General features: G+C 48.6%; 1 protein-coding gene across 3 annotated transcripts in view; it reads left to right on the forward strand.

Annotated features, from left to right (window-relative positions):
• Window positions 1-16633, forward strand: part of nwk (FCH and double SH3 domains nervous wreck) — a 202631-nt gene that overhangs the window by 169781 nt on the left and 16217 nt on the right. For all 3 annotated transcript variants that reach the window (XM_075688106.1, XM_075688108.1, XM_075688107.1), the window contains exons 17-20: window positions 5472-5555; window positions 9712-9991; window positions 10477-10688; window positions 11788-11935. In XM_075688106.1, coding sequence (XP_075544221.1) covers window positions 5472-5555; window positions 9712-9991; window positions 10477-10688; window positions 11788-11935 — 724 coding nt within the window. The remainder of the gene's footprint in view (window positions 1-5471; window positions 5556-9711; window positions 9992-10476; window positions 10689-11787; window positions 11936-16633) is intronic.

Raw genomic sequence — 16633 nt, forward strand, 5'->3', positions numbered from 1 at the left:
CTCCATGAGTAATCAGACATTTGTCCCATTCACTAATGAATCGCGTGATTCCCGTCTCATAAAACTCCTTGGGTCGCTGCTCCAAAAAGTCTGCAACTGACTCTATCACGTCATTTTCCGACAAGAATCTGGTTGCCTTGAACTGTTCTTTTTTTTTCAGTTGCCCTAAAATGTGGAATTAGCAAGGCGACAGATCTGAGCTGTATGGCGGATATTGCAGCGTTTCCCATTGGAACTTCGCCAGTTTTATAATAACCACATCAGCGACATGGGGATGAGCATTGTCGTGGAACAAGTTGACCCCACTCGTCAATTTTCCACGCCGTTTTGTCTTGATTGAGACACGTAGCCGATCCTGCGTTTCAGAATATTGGAAAGAATTGATAGACTCTCAAGATTTAGCAAATTCTATTAGTAATGGCCCCTGACGATAGAAAAAAAAAAAGTCAACACCTTTCCGGCGGAAATGACGGCCTTTGCTTTCTTTGGGCGTGGTGAATTCGAATGCTTCCGCTATAAGCTTTGCCGTCGTTCGTCAGGCTCGTAGTAGTGGCACCATGGTTCGTCCCCGATCACAACTGCAGACAAGAAGTTGTCACCCTCATTGTGATACCGGATCAGATTAGTCAAGGTAGCGCCGACCCTCTCCGTCTTCTGGCGGTGGTTCAAAATCTTGGGCATACTTTGCGCACACATGAGCCGACAACCGAGATGTTCATGAATTATGGCGTGAACGGAAACGTGACTAATGTTCACACGCTCGGCCGGTTCATCGATGCTTATCCTCCGTTCTTGTCTCATCAGCTCATCAACCTTTGCAATTTTGTTGTGGTTGATTGCACGGTGACTTTGGCCCGGTCTTGGATCGTTTTTGCAACTTTCACGTCCTCCTTTGAACCGTTTGCTCCAACTCTTCACAGTGGTCAATGAAATGCAATGTTCAAGGTTCACGGCAGCCATACGGCGACTAATTTCTTTTTATGAAGCACCTTCAGCTGTCAAAAACCTCACGGCACCTCACTGCTCAACTTCTGGAGCGTCCATTACGTCACGCAACCATGTTCAACCCAGTGTATGAGAGCATTAAAGAACATTTATCCTCACCCCTGCATGTCAATTTTGTAAATGAGAGATGCCTCTCTGATACGCGCATGCCTCGCAGATAATGAACCGAACCATTATTGTGCGGGGTGGGTTGGCTCACTTTCATTTGACTCGCCCTCGTGCATTAGAAATGCGAAGATACAGCTTCATAAAGGGCAGAAAAGTGTCACTGGAAACAAAGTTCACTGCACTTATACATAAAACCACGCAACAAGACATTTAAATAAACGTATAAGTCTCTATTAAATCTACGTATCTAAGAAAAAGTATATAATGCATCAAATAAGGCAAATAAACATGTGGTGCAATCACAGATTCACGGAATCCTAGATCCCGCCGCCATTCCATCCGCTCCCCCCGATGTATCGCGCGCGACGGAAGGCTGCGCGCTTCCTCCCCGCTTTTCTCCTTTGTGCACATAAGACTGAGCCACCATCGTCAGCCCCCCCATACCCCCCCCCCCCTACGCTTTCAATCGCACATACAGTATGCGGCGCGCGGTCCCGATGTTATCGCCCTTGGACTTTATACGGAACATGAGGGCGACGGCAGGAATGCATCGGTAGTGTCCGAATAATTGCTATCGCAATAATATAATATGAGTATCCGGCAAGTGAAGCGTCCCATGGCCCACTGCTTTCCTTTCCGCAAAAGAAGAAAAAAAATCGAACTTCCACCATGCAATAATTAGCTGCGCCGCAGCAATGTCTTTTCTTTTCCTTTTGTGGGGCGGGGTCACCGAAATGAAAAAACGCAAAGCAAGGTATCTCCACAATCGAATGCCTACTTTGGGCCCATAATGCGGCTACCGAAGGAATATCGAAGAAAACGTGAGATCTTTCGTCCACCGAGAAACATACGCATACTGCTTGGTATCCTACACCGGCTAGACAAGACTTTTCGGAGATGTTGCTCTCAAGCGAACGCGGTGCAAACCGTCGAGTCCCCACAGTGATGGCGGCGAGCGACCATTATTCCTTTTTCTCGTCTGCTAGCAAGAGGCTACAACTCTTCCAGGCAAAAATACACTCGGCCAGAGAAAACTCGACGCGCACCGAACTGCTCCGCGCGGTGATCGGGGCGACACGAGAAAAACGCATGCGCACTGGCTGGCTCTGGCAGCCCGCGGATAGGGTAGGGAGAGCAAAAAAAAAAAAAAAAAATTGAAGAGGCTCAATGTCTCCTCGTGAATAAATGTCAGAATAGAAAAAGATAAATAAGAACGTAGCTACCGTTGCTGGCTTTAGTGTCTTGACATGGATGCTTGGAGTAGGTGAAAAAAAATGTTGATATTTTTTTTGTGTGAGATGGCGGGCACAAATAAACCACCACAACGCTTCGCCTCATCGCACTTCGCTGCGTGCTTTGTGAACTTGTCTGATAGTGTCTTGATTTGGTTGCCTTGTTTTATGTTCCGATGTACGACTTTAGAAAAGTCAATACACCTTTGGCGTCAAATGTTTATAACAGCATTAAACCAACAAAGTTCCGCAATTGAAAATCGAAAGCACAACTTTGGAAATGCCAATGCACGTTTCACATCAAAAGTTTATAAGAACTTTATACCCATAAAGTTTCGAAATTGATACCCACGCGCTCCGTAGATTCCGCAGCCTCCGCGAGATGCCACGGCGAGCCCGTTCGCCATCAAGACGCCCTTGATACTTTGTGCTCGGATGGGCCTGCTCGCGTTATGTAACTCCCTGTGCATGGACGCTGTCCTGAAATCACGCCCGAGTTCTCAATGCTCGCGGTGAAATGTTGTTTTCGAGCGTGAAAAAGACACCCCATTCTAGACAAAATCCAGAATTATTTCCGGCGCCGGGGGTTGCTTTGGTCAGCGGTGCATGGACAGCCCGAAGAAATTTCCGGGGGGGGGGGCTGAAGCCCCATAAGCCCCTCCCCCCCCCCCCCCTTGGCTACGCCCCTGGTGATTGCCCAGAAATTTCTTGTATGATTGACAACTACCGTGTTTTAATCCACCGACACCTCCTAAAGCAGCACCCAGACACCACCGTGTTGCAAACGGCTCGTTCCCTCCCCGTGTTCGTGGCTTGCCTCGAGGTGCTAGAGCACTGTTAGTGAAATTAAGAATTGGCTCTGTGTTGGTGCGCGAACGCTGTGGCTCCTGTAAGATACTTGAACATCTTATATTGTAGTGTCCCGCATTTGTGACACAACGCGCACTGCTAATTAAGAAGTATGGGCTGATTGGACTCAAGTGTACGACCCTTGACGATTGCCTGTTCCCGAGAGGGAGCGCTGCTCAATGCGACCTGGCCCACAGAGACTTGCTAGCTATCCTGCAGAAAACTGATTTGGCATCCTGCTTATAGGCATTTTTTTGCGTGTTCCTACTTTCTTTTGCCCGTGTCTCTGTAATTTGTTTATTTCCTCTTTTCTTTCCTATGATCTCCTCTCTTCATTCCCTCCTCCCGAAAGAGTAGGCAGGTGTGGTGCCCCTCTCTGTGGCAGTTGTCAGTTTGCTTCCTCCCTGTTTGCTTTGTGAGCTTGTATGTTTCCGTATAATAATAATAATAATTATAATAATAATAATAATAATAATAATAATAATAATAATAATAATAATAATAATAATAATAATAATAATAATTGTCCAAAGCTATATTCACACGACAGACAGCATACCGCCGACAAGCATGACATGACGGAGGCGCAAGAAATTGCGCCGCCAGCAGCTCATCTGCTTCATCCTAGCATGCAGCGTGATTGGGTGGCACTGAGCCACGTGATACTGGTCCGCGGTAGTTGATCCATCGTGCAAATACAGTTTCGCTGTCACACAAAGCACATAAAATGCGCTTTTCCTCTCCGCCCGCGCCGGCTTCTACGGTCGGGAATAAAACCTGCAACATCTTTTTCAGGAGCAGGGCGCTATAGTATATCTTTGCTGTGATACCGCGGTGTGTGCAACTTCGAAGCAGTAGGCGAACAGAATATTTTGAGAAGTGTTAGCTGTCTCCTCTCACAGAGGGGGGGGGGGGGCGGTCTATCTGAAGGGGAGTGCAGTATTATGCCGCAACTGAGAATCGTGTTTTGACAGACGATACGGGTTTGAGGCCGGCCGGTCTCAACGACGAAGTGTGTTGTTGAGTGCGGTGGCATCCAAAGCAAAGCTTATTTTCTTGCGTTTTCCTGTCACTGCGCCTGAACCGGAGCGTAGTAAGCGGTTCCGCTGCAAAGGGAGTATGCCTTCTGTACGCCCGCACTGCAGACAGAGGCCATCCGGTTAGTTCACTTCTTGCGCGTCCCCGTTAAAACACGGCGTTCAGACTCGGTGTGCGCTCGCACGCACGCACTTGGGGCGGGTTGAGCCGGCGGCATGGAGGCGAAGGCTAATGACGTGTCCCCCTGTTGACTGCACGGGCAAGGGTGATGCTAGCCTGTGAGCTTGTTTAAAATGCTGTTTCTTTATCTTGTCTAACTAGCTTTCCGAGCAGTAAAACTAGAAAGAGAAAATGACCCGTGTTCCTGCTTGTCTGGTTGTGCTACCCCGAACTATGGTCGTGTTGGTAAAGTTGAGAACGTGCTATACGATCGGAAATGAGCGTGGTCTTCATTTCTGAGGGTGACAGCTGCATCAAAACTTCAACATCAAATGCGTAGCAGCCTTATATTGGAAGTTTATGTTTCCCTCACAAGCTTAACAAAACAGCGCGAAGTAAACAAAACCATGCGGCCAGGGCGTTCTTTATCTTCTTTTTTTACACTATCGCACTGATTTATAACTTGTATTAACTAAGCAGCATTTTATTTCAAGTTCCTGTTGTCATTCCTGTCACTGATTATGTGGTCACTTTTCGTAAACATGCATAAACCATTTCCTGAGCAACGAAAGAGCAGAATAAAGCATTTCCGGGCTATACTACCGTATTTCTTTCTTGTATACTTTGTTAAGCGCAAAAAGACAGACACAAGAACGACGACAGGACAAGGCGCTACTCTCAACTGACATCATTTTATTGCGTCACTCCTTTATAGACCGCTCAAACCAGAGGAACATGCGCAGTGACCACCATGCGGTGGAGCCACCAACATCCGATCCCAAGAGCGCTCTTGGGATCGGATGTTGGTGGCTCCACCGCATGGTGGTCACTGCGCATGTTCCTCTGGTTTGAGCGGTCTATAAAGGAGTGACGCAATAAAATGATGTCAGTTGAGAGTAGCGCCTTGTCCTGTCGTCGTTCTTGTGTCTGTCTTTTTGCGCTTAACAAAGTATTCATGGATTCGCACCAACTAGCCCGCCAACGCATTGTGCTGAACTTTCTTTCTTGTAGAAAGTTGATGTGCACAAAAGTTGAGAAAAGCAGAAGATGCTAACAATGAAGCTGTAATGTTCCATGCAGGCCGCCAATCCCGACGAGCTAAGCTTTGTGGAACAGGAAGAAATGGAGATCGTTGCGGAAGGAGACGGTGATGGATGGATAAAGGTGAGTGCGCTACGAATGGGAAAACATTAAGGTCATTACAGGCTTACTTATACAGGTAGGCTTAGGTGCCTTATTCTGGCTTAAAAGTTAAATTGTGGGGTTTTACGTGCCAAAACCACTTTCTGATTATGAGGCACGCCGTAGTGGAGGACTGCGGAAATTTCGACCACCTTAGGTTCTTTAACATGGACCTAAATCTAAGTACAAGGGTCTTTTCGCATTTCGCCCCCGTGGAAATGCGGCCGCCGTGGCCGGGATTCCATCCCGCGACCTCGTACTAAGCAGCTCAATATCGTAGCCACTGAGCAACCACGTTGGGTCTTATACTGGCTGGCCTGTTTGGGAAAATGATATTTGGATCGCACAAAAATATAATCAAAGAAAGGTTGTTTCAAGTAGTCGCATGAGGGCGCTGGCGGCCGGGGTACCTATGACTATAGCACCCGCAGCACAGGCATACCCGCCGCGGCAGCCCACGGTGACTGAGCTGCGGAGCTCGACGTCGCAGGTGCAATCCCGGCCGTGGCGGCTGCATTCCGATGAGGGCGGAGTGCGAAAATCGTTCGTCGGTACCGCGCATTGAGAGCTCGTTAATAGAACACCGGGGGATCAAAATTGACCTGGTGGCCCCCGACTGCGGCGTGCCTCTAAAATCATACAATTAATTTTTTTTAATTAACGTCAGCACAACTCACTCGTCTTTTACAGGAAGCTCGATCAATTTTATTATGCAATAAAGAAAAGCAGTAATATCGCCCGAAAAGCGATGCATTGATAGGCAGAGCAGTGTATTAAACAATTACCCGAAATATGGTTTGTAATATCATTAGCCGTGTAACTTGCAGTACGCTTTCCCTTACTAATCAAATTAACAAGCATGGCGTCACGCGCGCACAGCCAACCGTGAACAGATCTCACTCGATGGACACGAACACTCGCCGTCGTAACGCTGGCGCGGTGAAGAGCGAAGGCAGAGGGCAGTGAGCGCTTGCTGCCCCTCGTTTCGACGTGACTTCCGAACTTACGCGACCTCCATTACTAAGCCCGCTCGAAGACAGCGCGCAAGCGATCAGCGATCTCTGCTCGGCTACCCTCGCACCCGCCGCAAACTGCCTCCCAAGCGCATGGGTCGCCTGAAAAGGCGCTCTGCAGCGCGGCCAGTCGTGCGCAATCTCGGGCATGAGGAGACGCGCGCTTGATCGCGTCGACAGGTGAAGGGGCACGAGCGAGAACGGGGAAAGCTTGACGCGAGAGGTCGGGCGTCGTTCCACAGCCAACCAGATGCGGGCCGAAGGAGGTGGGGAGGACAGGGATGTTCGGCGTAGAAAGGAGCGTCCGTCCGAAGCAACTTCAGCACGACGCTTAAGCACCTTGCTATCGCCTTAAATGTGTCGCCCGTCAGAAAAAGCTGGCAGAGCTTTATTATTATTATTATTATATAGGTGGAGTTTGGCATGAATTTAACTGGCGACTCCTTTTCCCTGTGTCTAACAGAATACAGAGTAATAATTTTTATGTTTGATGGCATTTTTAAATGTCTCCTGTGGTAGATAGCATAATTCTTGTCCTTGAGCTGGATTATTCGAGGACGCGGACATTACTAGCACGAGAACTCGAAACACATATTCAACCAGTTAACAAAAATTCACTAATTATATTTGGGTTGCTCACTGTACGTGCGGCACATATTACAATTTACAAATTTAACCGGTGAGCTTGCAAGACGTATTCGCTTGAAATGAAATTCCAGGATGACACCAGCTTCGAGACAATATTTCCCAAAGCGTAAAACTAAATACATGCACGTTCCATTTACTTTCGTGCTTCAATGCAGCAGAGAGCGATTTGTTAAAAAAAGTAAATGGAATAAGGGTGCATTTTTACGGCAAGTTTGATGGGGTACACCTCCAAACTAGCGTCACTCTGGGAATTCATTCCAAGTGGATCCGCCTTGCAAACCCACCGCGCCAATTCGGAAATTGCTATATGTGCCGTAAAGTAATTAATTCAAAAGACAATTAGTGGAGTTTTGTTAGTTAGTGGAATATGTGTTTCAACTTTTCGTGAAAGTTATGTCCTCCTCTCTGAATAATCGAGCTCAAGGACCAGAAATATGTTATACGCAACAGGCTAGCTTTAAAGTTCGATAAAACTTAAGAATGATCACCCTGTATATCAAAAATGGGCCGGCTCAAACAAAAAAGAAAGATACAAGGAATAATAAACTCTAAAATAAATGTAGGCTAGCGCTCCCGCATTCTTCAAGGAAATTTCAATAACAGTGTACGTCACAACAGACATATTAAGCACTGCTAGTAGTGACCGTTTGTGAAAGAGTAAGGGAAATAAATATAAAATATAAACCCAGTCCCTGTCAATCCACATTTAGTTCGAGTAAGCCCCACTGCAACGGAGGAGTGTGCGCGTGAGAATAGTTCATGCAGAACTCACTAATAGTCAGCAATTCTCGTTCCTTCCAAGAATTATTAAGAACACCACCGCACGGCTTTGCAGTTCAGTTGGCCGCCGTAGTGCTTTCCCCAATCAGCGTGGCTTTCTGTGTGAGCGCGCAGCTTAGCATTACCCTTTTTAACGCGAAAGCGTTAAGGAGCTCGTGTCGCAGAAAAACCGGTGTCGTCGGCGTCGGTGTCGGCGTCGGCGTCCGCGGCGTTGGCCGTGAGCGATAAATCACGGCAGGCACTTCATAAATAAAAAGCAACTTCCAAGATGGGCTGTGTGGGAATCGAACCAGGGTCTCCGGAGTGTGAGACGGAGACGTTACCACTGAGCCACGAGTTCGATGCTTCAAAGCGGTACAAAAGCGCCTCTAGTGAACGCGGTGTTGCCTTAGAAACGAGCTGTTTTTTTTTCTACGCGGAGCGCGAATTGACGCATTGCAACAACTTTGTCTTGTTGTGAGAGCGAACAAGAGCATGCAGCACTTTCGGCTCCGGTCTATGTCACGTAGAAAACACTTTGTGCACGCAGGGCATAGACGCAGCATGTGTATTACTTTCTCTATTGAACGCTAACCGTTAATGTATATCAAATTGTATTTTTGTTTATAAATGCGCAATGAGATAAACCTTTCGCCACCTGTTTTCAAGTCATTCATCTCTCAATTTTTCGTAGGACAGTTGGCGTATGCGTGCACGGCTTTATGAACGAGGGATCAAATAGGTTGCCTTATCAGTGCGCGCTGCTCGTCCACGACAGTAGAATTCACGCGGCCAGGCCTCGATGCCCTTTATTTGAGATAGCGTAATTTGCGCCGGGGTAAGTTATCCTTTTCTCTGTATCTACCTGTTCACTTCAATAAACCTTATTAGCAAAATCACCTGCACTTCACAGAGAAAGTATTTTTCAACTAAGCGAAGTGCAAGCGGAAGTTTCACGCGAACCATTCTGACGGGAAGGATTTGTGGCCACGGTAGATTCAAAGTGTGTACTCGTGAGAAGCTTTTCGCACGAAAGTGCAAAAATAATCCGCATAACAGCGGCCAACTTGATTTAAGAAAACCTCTGTGCAGTGGAATTGAAACTAGCGTGCATTGTTTCACTTTTCCATTCAGAGATCTCTGGCCGCCTGCCTAACCCGCACTGGACTGGGGCGACCTTGTATGAGTAACCAAGCACTTGCAATACAGTACCTGCTTCCAACAGGCCAGAAATCATGCGTTCTGAAGCCCGAATGTAAACAGTCGGAAAGCTTTACAGAGGCTGCAGCAGTACACACTGTACGGGCTGATTTCTATGACCAGAGAGCGCCGACAATCTTTGTACTCGATAAAAAAGCAGAATACAGGAACACAGGACAACAGGTAAAGGACGAGGTGCAGTCCCATGTCCCTAGAATCTACTCACAGCTTTTTTTTTTTTTGTCAAGGATGCTTGAAAATTGACTCATATTGACACGGTGTTATCCTCGATGATTTTGCGTTGATATTGCGGTGGCTATCGCTTCCATATTCACACATGGGCAGGCACTGCATGAGGCAAGGATCACAGAAGCTGTCGTCATAGAAGACTTTCGCCTGAAGATTCTGTGTAGTAGTAACGAGCAGCGTCTTAGTTTCAACATTTAGTTCACTTGTTGTCATTTCTCTAAAGGTTTGAGATGAACTAGCATCCTGGTACGCGGGCACGTTCACCGCAGGCGCGCAACTACAAAGGGGAGGAAGGCTACATCCCGCAAAACTACGTGGAGGTCGTGGAAAGCCAGCCGGCGGGTGCATCTGGCGAGTCCTTCTCGAGCGTAGACTACCGTGTCGAGACCAGCGACGACATGGACGGTGACACCGCGGCTGCTGCCGTGGGCGCCGAGCCCGAGTGCGCCCAGGAGCCACCGACGACCGAACCTCCCGCGGCGGAGGCAGCAGAGCCACCCGCAGACTTCCCAAGCACCCTGGCTCCTCCCGGCGAAGTCCACCTCAGCAGTGAGACAGGCTTTAACAATTGTCATAAAAGACAAGCACCCTCTAACGATGGTCTGAGTGGCTAAAACTCATATTAGGTGCGAGGGCTCTTAGCTGGGCTTGTTGGTTTCCGTACATTATGGCGAAACAGCGCAGACGACAGGAGGTGGGCAAAACTGACAGGCATGGACATAGGACAATGCAGTGTTAGGCTATTCACATGACATGTAATGGACATCTTCACGACATGTAACGGACATGCACGGCACCATCATTCTTTGCGTGACACTTGACTGTCCGCAAGCAGGAAAGGCATGAAACACGCGAAGGTTACTTTCGATACTAGCGCCAGATTTTCGTGGGAGCTACAAATGTTTCTCTTCTTGTGCAGAAAGTGAAGATACGTGGATTAGAGTTGCAGTGGGACCGGTTGGCCAGGCACTGCTCATGTTTTCGTATGATCGTGCCGCAGCGTCAGTGACGCGTTGCTGTCGCTCTCGTCGCAGCCACGTACTGCCGCGCCATCTATGACTACGAACCGACATGCGATGATGAGCTGGGCTTCGCGGAGGGCCAGGTGATCCGGATCCTGCGCACCGTGGTGCACGACGGCGTCGATGACGGCTGGTGGGAGGGCGAGCTGGATGGCCGCACCGGAATCTTCCCTTCCCTGATGGTCGAGGCGCTCAAGATAACCGGAGAGCCGCAGACGCCCATGGTCAGTATCTGCCACTCTGCTCTCCAAACTGCGCTTCTAGATCTTGTGGCCTTTTTTTATTTAAGACAATGTCTTTCTTAGCAAGTTACTCCCACTTTTCCCTAATGGGTATGTGTGAGTCTAGCCTCTTCACTGGGCCGATCCTGGACATAGTGCTGTCTAAATTTGTGGCACATGCCCGTGGGTGTGTGCAGTCAAAAGTGTGGGCAGATCAAAATCCAAGCTACTGTCAAAAAAAGTTCTAACTGTCCGCCGCTCCTCCTAAACCGCTCACGCTAGGGATAACATGATAGAGCGCCCTGCGCAGTTACTCCACTCCATTCTCAACACCAACGAGCTTAGGAATACATTATGCTTGATCGACGTCAACAGGAGGGCGGATTGCCTTCCAACTTTTTATTTTTCTAACCTTTTGTGGAGAAAATGCGGCAGCGCTTGTAGTTTTCATTCTCCATGAGAGCAGTACAACTGCGGAATGTAGCTGCTTCCCAAGAAAGGAGGTCATTTGCTCCAGCGAGAAGTGAGGACTCATACGTTGCAATGAATAAGTTGGCTTGCTTTTATTCTAATATGCTGCTTGGTCTAGATGAGAAGGCTTTCTACGCAAGCGTTCTTCGTTTTCGCGTGTTTTTCTATTTTTTTTAATTTTTATGTGTGATCGTCAAATATTCGCACTCCGCAGAAAAGACGCAACGCCAACTATCCCGATCAGCCACGTTGCTAGGTATCCCATGAAGGAATCGTTTAATCTCAGAAACATACGCTTGACAGCGAAGTTTGCCTTCAATTTATGTTACTTGTCTAAGGAACTTACGTTGATACGCCCCGCTTCGGAATAATGTAGTACTGGAATGGTGAGTGCCACTCGCATAAGCCACTTATATCGGAGACGCGATCGTGTCAGTGCACCCCGTCTCCCACCGCATCAGAGCGCCGTCTGCTCAATCATAAGCAGTCACTCCAGTTTGGCATCTTGCTCCAGAGCATACCTCGTGGCTTAATATGGAGAAAAATGAAAGGTCTACCAACTCTAGGCCAACTTGTTTAACTATGTGCAGTATAGAGATGGCTGTTTAACAAGTGTTTTGACTGCTTCCAGGAGGACCCAAACATGGACACTGTGCCGCCGCCTCCAGCATTCACGCCACCGAAGCCCTCATTCCTTGTCCCGCCGGCACAAGTAATACTAACACAGCCCACGCCTGACCACGAGCAGAGTGGCGAAATGGACCAGCCGACGGAGCCAGGTGACCAACGCGTTGGCCGAGTTCTTTGCAGTAACGCGGAATGCTTCGTGGAGATCCCTAAATTATTCTTACATTGCGGTTGTGCTTTCAATTTTTACGTATTGCACACTTGCTCACTGGAATTCGCTGCTTTTACAAGTGCTGGTTATGCGTCCTTCTAGAGAGTCCTTTTTTGTTTTGTTCTTTTTGTTACTATGCATTGCATCCGCAGCGCTTGCGCATTGTAGAGGGAAGTTAGTTGGCGTTTAGAACACTAAGACCTGCAAATGCTCTTATGTCGTGGCAGATGTAGTCTAGCGGTAGAGTGCACATTCGTAGCCGGTCCGTGTGTGGTTACGAACACGTCTCTATTTGGTGTTTCAAAGCATAGACGTTGCTAAAATATGTGCCCGCAAGCTAAAACTTTCCCAAATAGACTGCCTAGCAGGCACGCATTTGAGCCCTTGTGGGACAGTAATTGTGAATCTTCAGGATTCTTACCCAAGACATCTTATTCCGTGTTCAACTGAACTTGCGACCAAGATGACCTGAAGGAGTTTGCAGCACAACGCGCAAATCATCATCAGCATCATCAGCCTATTTTATGTCCACTGTAGGACGCAGGCACCCTCCCTGCGACTCCTATTAAACCTGCCCTGCGCCAACCGATTCCAACTAGCGCCCGCGAATTTCCTCATTTCATTCCCCCCCACCTAGTCTTCTACCGTCCTCGACTGGGCTTCCCTTTTCTTAGCACCCGTTCTGTAACCCTAATGGTCCACCGGTTGTCTAACCTACGCATTATACGACCTTTCCAGCTTCATTTTTCTTCTGTGAATGTCAATTAGAATATCGGCTATACCCAATTGCTCTCTGATCCAAACCGCCCTCTTTCTGTCTCTTAACCTTTAGCATTCTTCGTTGTATCGCTCTTTCCGCGGACCTTAACTTGTCCGCAAGCTTCTTTGACAGTCTCCAAGTTTCTGCCCCATATGTCAGCACCGGAAAAATGCACTATTTGTGTACATTCCTTTTCAATGATAATGGTAAGCTTCCAGTCAGAAGCTGACAATGTCTGCCGTGTGCGCTCCAGCCCATTTTTATTTTGTGAATTTCCTTCTCATGATCAGGGTTCCCTGTGATTAATTTTGCTAGGTAAACGTACTCCTTCAAGAGAGAGAGAGAGAGAGGAAAGGGGAAAGGCAAGGAGGTTAACCAGAGAAAAAGATCCGGTTGGCTACCCTACACTAGGGAGAGAGGGGAGGGGGATGTAAAGTGGTAACAAAGTAGAGATAAGGAAAGGAAGGAGCGTAGACACACAATCACAATCGGTCACTGGCACCGAATACTGTCATCGCACAGCACAGTGACACTTGCCGCACTATCAACATCTGTTCAGGCTACAGCCGCCTGTCCAATTCTGTCGCCCTCAAAAACCGCAACAGTGCCCTCGTCGCCCTCTGCTGCGATGGCTTGTGATGGCGGTATTTTAAAATAACTTCCTCTGTGAGAGGTCTTTGGTCAAAGCGCGCTGTCGCGGTTGCGAGTGATTGTCTCTGCAAATTATATCGAGGACAGTCACAAAGAAGGTGTTGAAAAGTCTCCTCGTTACCACAATCCTCACACGTGGCTTCGTCGGCCCATCCAATTCGGTAAGCGAAAGACTTGGTGAAAGCCACCCCTAGCCATAGTCGACAAAGCAGGGTAGCTTCGCGACGGCAGAGTCCAGCTGGAATACGAAGGCGTAGAGGGTAGTCAAGATTCTGGAGTCGGTAGTCGTGAAAACTTCCAGCGTTCCACAAGGAGAACGTGATGTCACGGCTGATAATTCGAAGTTTTCGAGCGGCATCTGTCCTTGATAACGGTATCGGCTCCTCTTTGTCCCCTTGAAGAGCCGTCCGAGCAGCGTTGTCAGCGTGTTCGTTCCCTATGACTCCGCAGTGACTTGGAAGCCACTGAAATGTCACGTGGTGTCCTTTCTCAGTTAAGGTATGAATGAGTTCTCTAATCTCAAATACCAGTTGTTCGTTTGGTCCGCGCCGCAGGGCCGATAGCAAAGATTGCAGTGCAGCCTTCGAGTCACTGAATATTGACCATCTTCGAGGTTGCTCTTGGCTGACGAGACGAAGTGCAGCGCGAAGGGCTGCAAGTTCCGCGGCCATCGGTGTCGTTGGGTGACATGTCTTGAAACTGATGGTGGTGGCTTTCGCTGGGAAGACCACGGCTCCAGAGGAACACTGGAGAGTTGCCGATCGATCAGTATAAATATGTACGTGATCGGCGTACCTCTCGTGTAAAAGGAGCAGAGTTAGTTGTTTAAGAGCAGGTGATGACAGCTCAGATTTTTTCCTGATTCCTGGTACGGTGAGGTGCACTGCGGGTCGAGCCAAACACCATGGAGGAATCGATGGCTTAGTTGCGGGGGTGAAGCCTGACGGGAGGCAGGTGTAATACTCCGAAAGCGTAGTACAAAATGCTGCCTGCGGCCTTTCTGACGGTAGTGTTGCCAGATGGTGGGAACAGGCACGGGCAACGTGCCTAATGTGCACTCTCAACACTTCTACCGCAATGTGTGTTTGTATAGGTTGGTCCCGAGCAAGCGCAATAGTCGCTGCTATCGATGTGCATTTTGGCAAACCAAGACAAACCCTGAGAGCCCGAGCTTAAATAGCCTGTAGAGCACGAAGATTTGTCTGGCAGGTGTTGGTCAGTACGGGCAAACTGTATCTCAAGAAGCCCAGAAAAAGAGCCCTGTACAATTCCAACATTGCATGCACTGACATTCCCCAAGTCTTTCCTCCCAGAAACTTGGAAAGTTGGGACATTGCTTGCAGACGCTTTTTCAAGTAGGTCACGTGCGGGCTCCATGAGAGATCTCTATCAATGATTATGCCAAGAAATTTGTGAGTCTTCTCATAAGAAATTATCTGGCCATTTATTGATATGGCGTAGGGTGTCATTGGTTTGCGAGTGAACGCCATCAGTGCACATTTGTCTGACGAGATTTCAAGACCTTGGTTGCGGAGGTATATAGCTATTAGAGTAGCAGCTTTTTGCAGTCTTGCACGTATCTGAGGACGTGTCACACCTGAGGTCCATATACATATGTCGTCGGCGTACATTGATATCTTGATCGCTGCTGGCAGATGATCAACGAGACCAATGAGTGTGAGGTTGAATAGGGTAGGGCTTAGTACACCGCCTTGAGGAACACCTCGGTACGTGTAGTGTAGTGCGGTTTTACCATCACCGGTACAGACAAAGAACGATCTCATGAAAAGGTAATGAGAGATCCATTGGAAAACTCGACCACCTAGACCAACCATCTCAAGAGCATGGAGGATAGCCTCGTGAGATACGTTATCGTATGCCCCCTTGACATCCAAGAACAAAGCTGCACATAATCTTTTGCGTGACTTTTGAAGCTGGACGTACGTAGCGAGATCAACAACACTGTCTACTGAAGAGCGATCTCGACGAAAACCAGCCATGCGATTCGGTAACATGTTGTAGTGCTCCAGGTACCACTCCAAGCGGGCAAGGATCATCTTTTCCATTATCTTTCCCACACAGCTGGCCAGCGCTATTGGGCGGTATGAGGTGGGTTCAAGTGGGGACTTGCCTTGCTTCAGGAGAGGGACCAAGCGGCTTATCTTACATTCTTCGGGAACCATGCCATCCTGCCAAGATAAGTTGTAGAGATGTAACAGTTCTCTCCGTGCGCCATCAATCAGGTTGTTCAAGGCGCGGTAGGATATTCCATCTGGTCCCGCGGATGAAGAATGCCTGCATAGAGCAAGAGCCGCATCTAGTTCCTCCATTATGAAAGGAAGATCCATGCGGCCGTCACGTGAAACAGGGATGCGACTGGGGGCTCGAAAGCCTGGACCGGTTGCTTGGCCAGCGAACCTTGCACAAAAGTCTTCTGCAACATCAGCCTCTAGCCGCCCCTGGAAGAGCGCCAGCGCTTTGAATGGGAAGCGTTGTTCAGGGAAGGAACGTAGACCACGTATGGTTCTCCAGATGTGGGAAAGTGGTTTTCGGGGGTCTAGTGACTGGCATAATCTTGCCCAACGTCGAGACGCCAATCTATCCATGCGACGTTGAAGTTTCTTTTGTAGTCGTCTGGCTGTCCTAAGGTCTTCGATGGATTTTGTACGCCGGTAACGCCGCTCCGCACGACGACGGAGTGCACGAAGTCACTCCAACTATATATCCAATTCCGCGTGCTTCGACGAAACCGTGACCGTGCGCGCGGCGTGTAGCATTGCAGACTTGATTGCTTCCTCTACTCCAGAGGACAAGCCCTCTCGACAAGCATCCTCCATGGTGGAAGTAAAAGTGGTCCAGTCAATTAATCGAATGGTGTTCCGTGGGGTGGGACTGGACATTCCTTTGATGACAAGGTATGTGGGAAAAATTGGAGGACGCTTAAGCTTCGCCTTCAAGAGTGGAACGCGACAGCGTTCCCGTCGACCCACCAAGGGGTGTAAGACAATGGGCTACGGCGCAATGACTACGCGCCCTGCATCGGACGCGGTGAGCGTCGAGCAACGCAGCGTTCGGCGCGACAACGAAATGTGCGCCTGAGCAAGCGAGGCACGCCTGAGCCTTAGAAACAGCTAGTTTCTAAGGCAACACCGCGTTCACTAGAGGCGCTTTTGTACCGCTTTGAAGCATCGAACTCGTGGCTCAGTGATAACGTCTCCGTCTCACACT

Source organism: Dermacentor variabilis, chromosome 4 (genome assembly GCF_050947875.1).
Source record: "Dermacentor variabilis isolate Ectoservices chromosome 4, ASM5094787v1, whole genome shotgun sequence".
In the NCBI taxonomy this organism is placed as follows: domain Eukaryota; kingdom Metazoa; phylum Arthropoda; class Arachnida; order Ixodida; family Ixodidae; genus Dermacentor; species Dermacentor variabilis.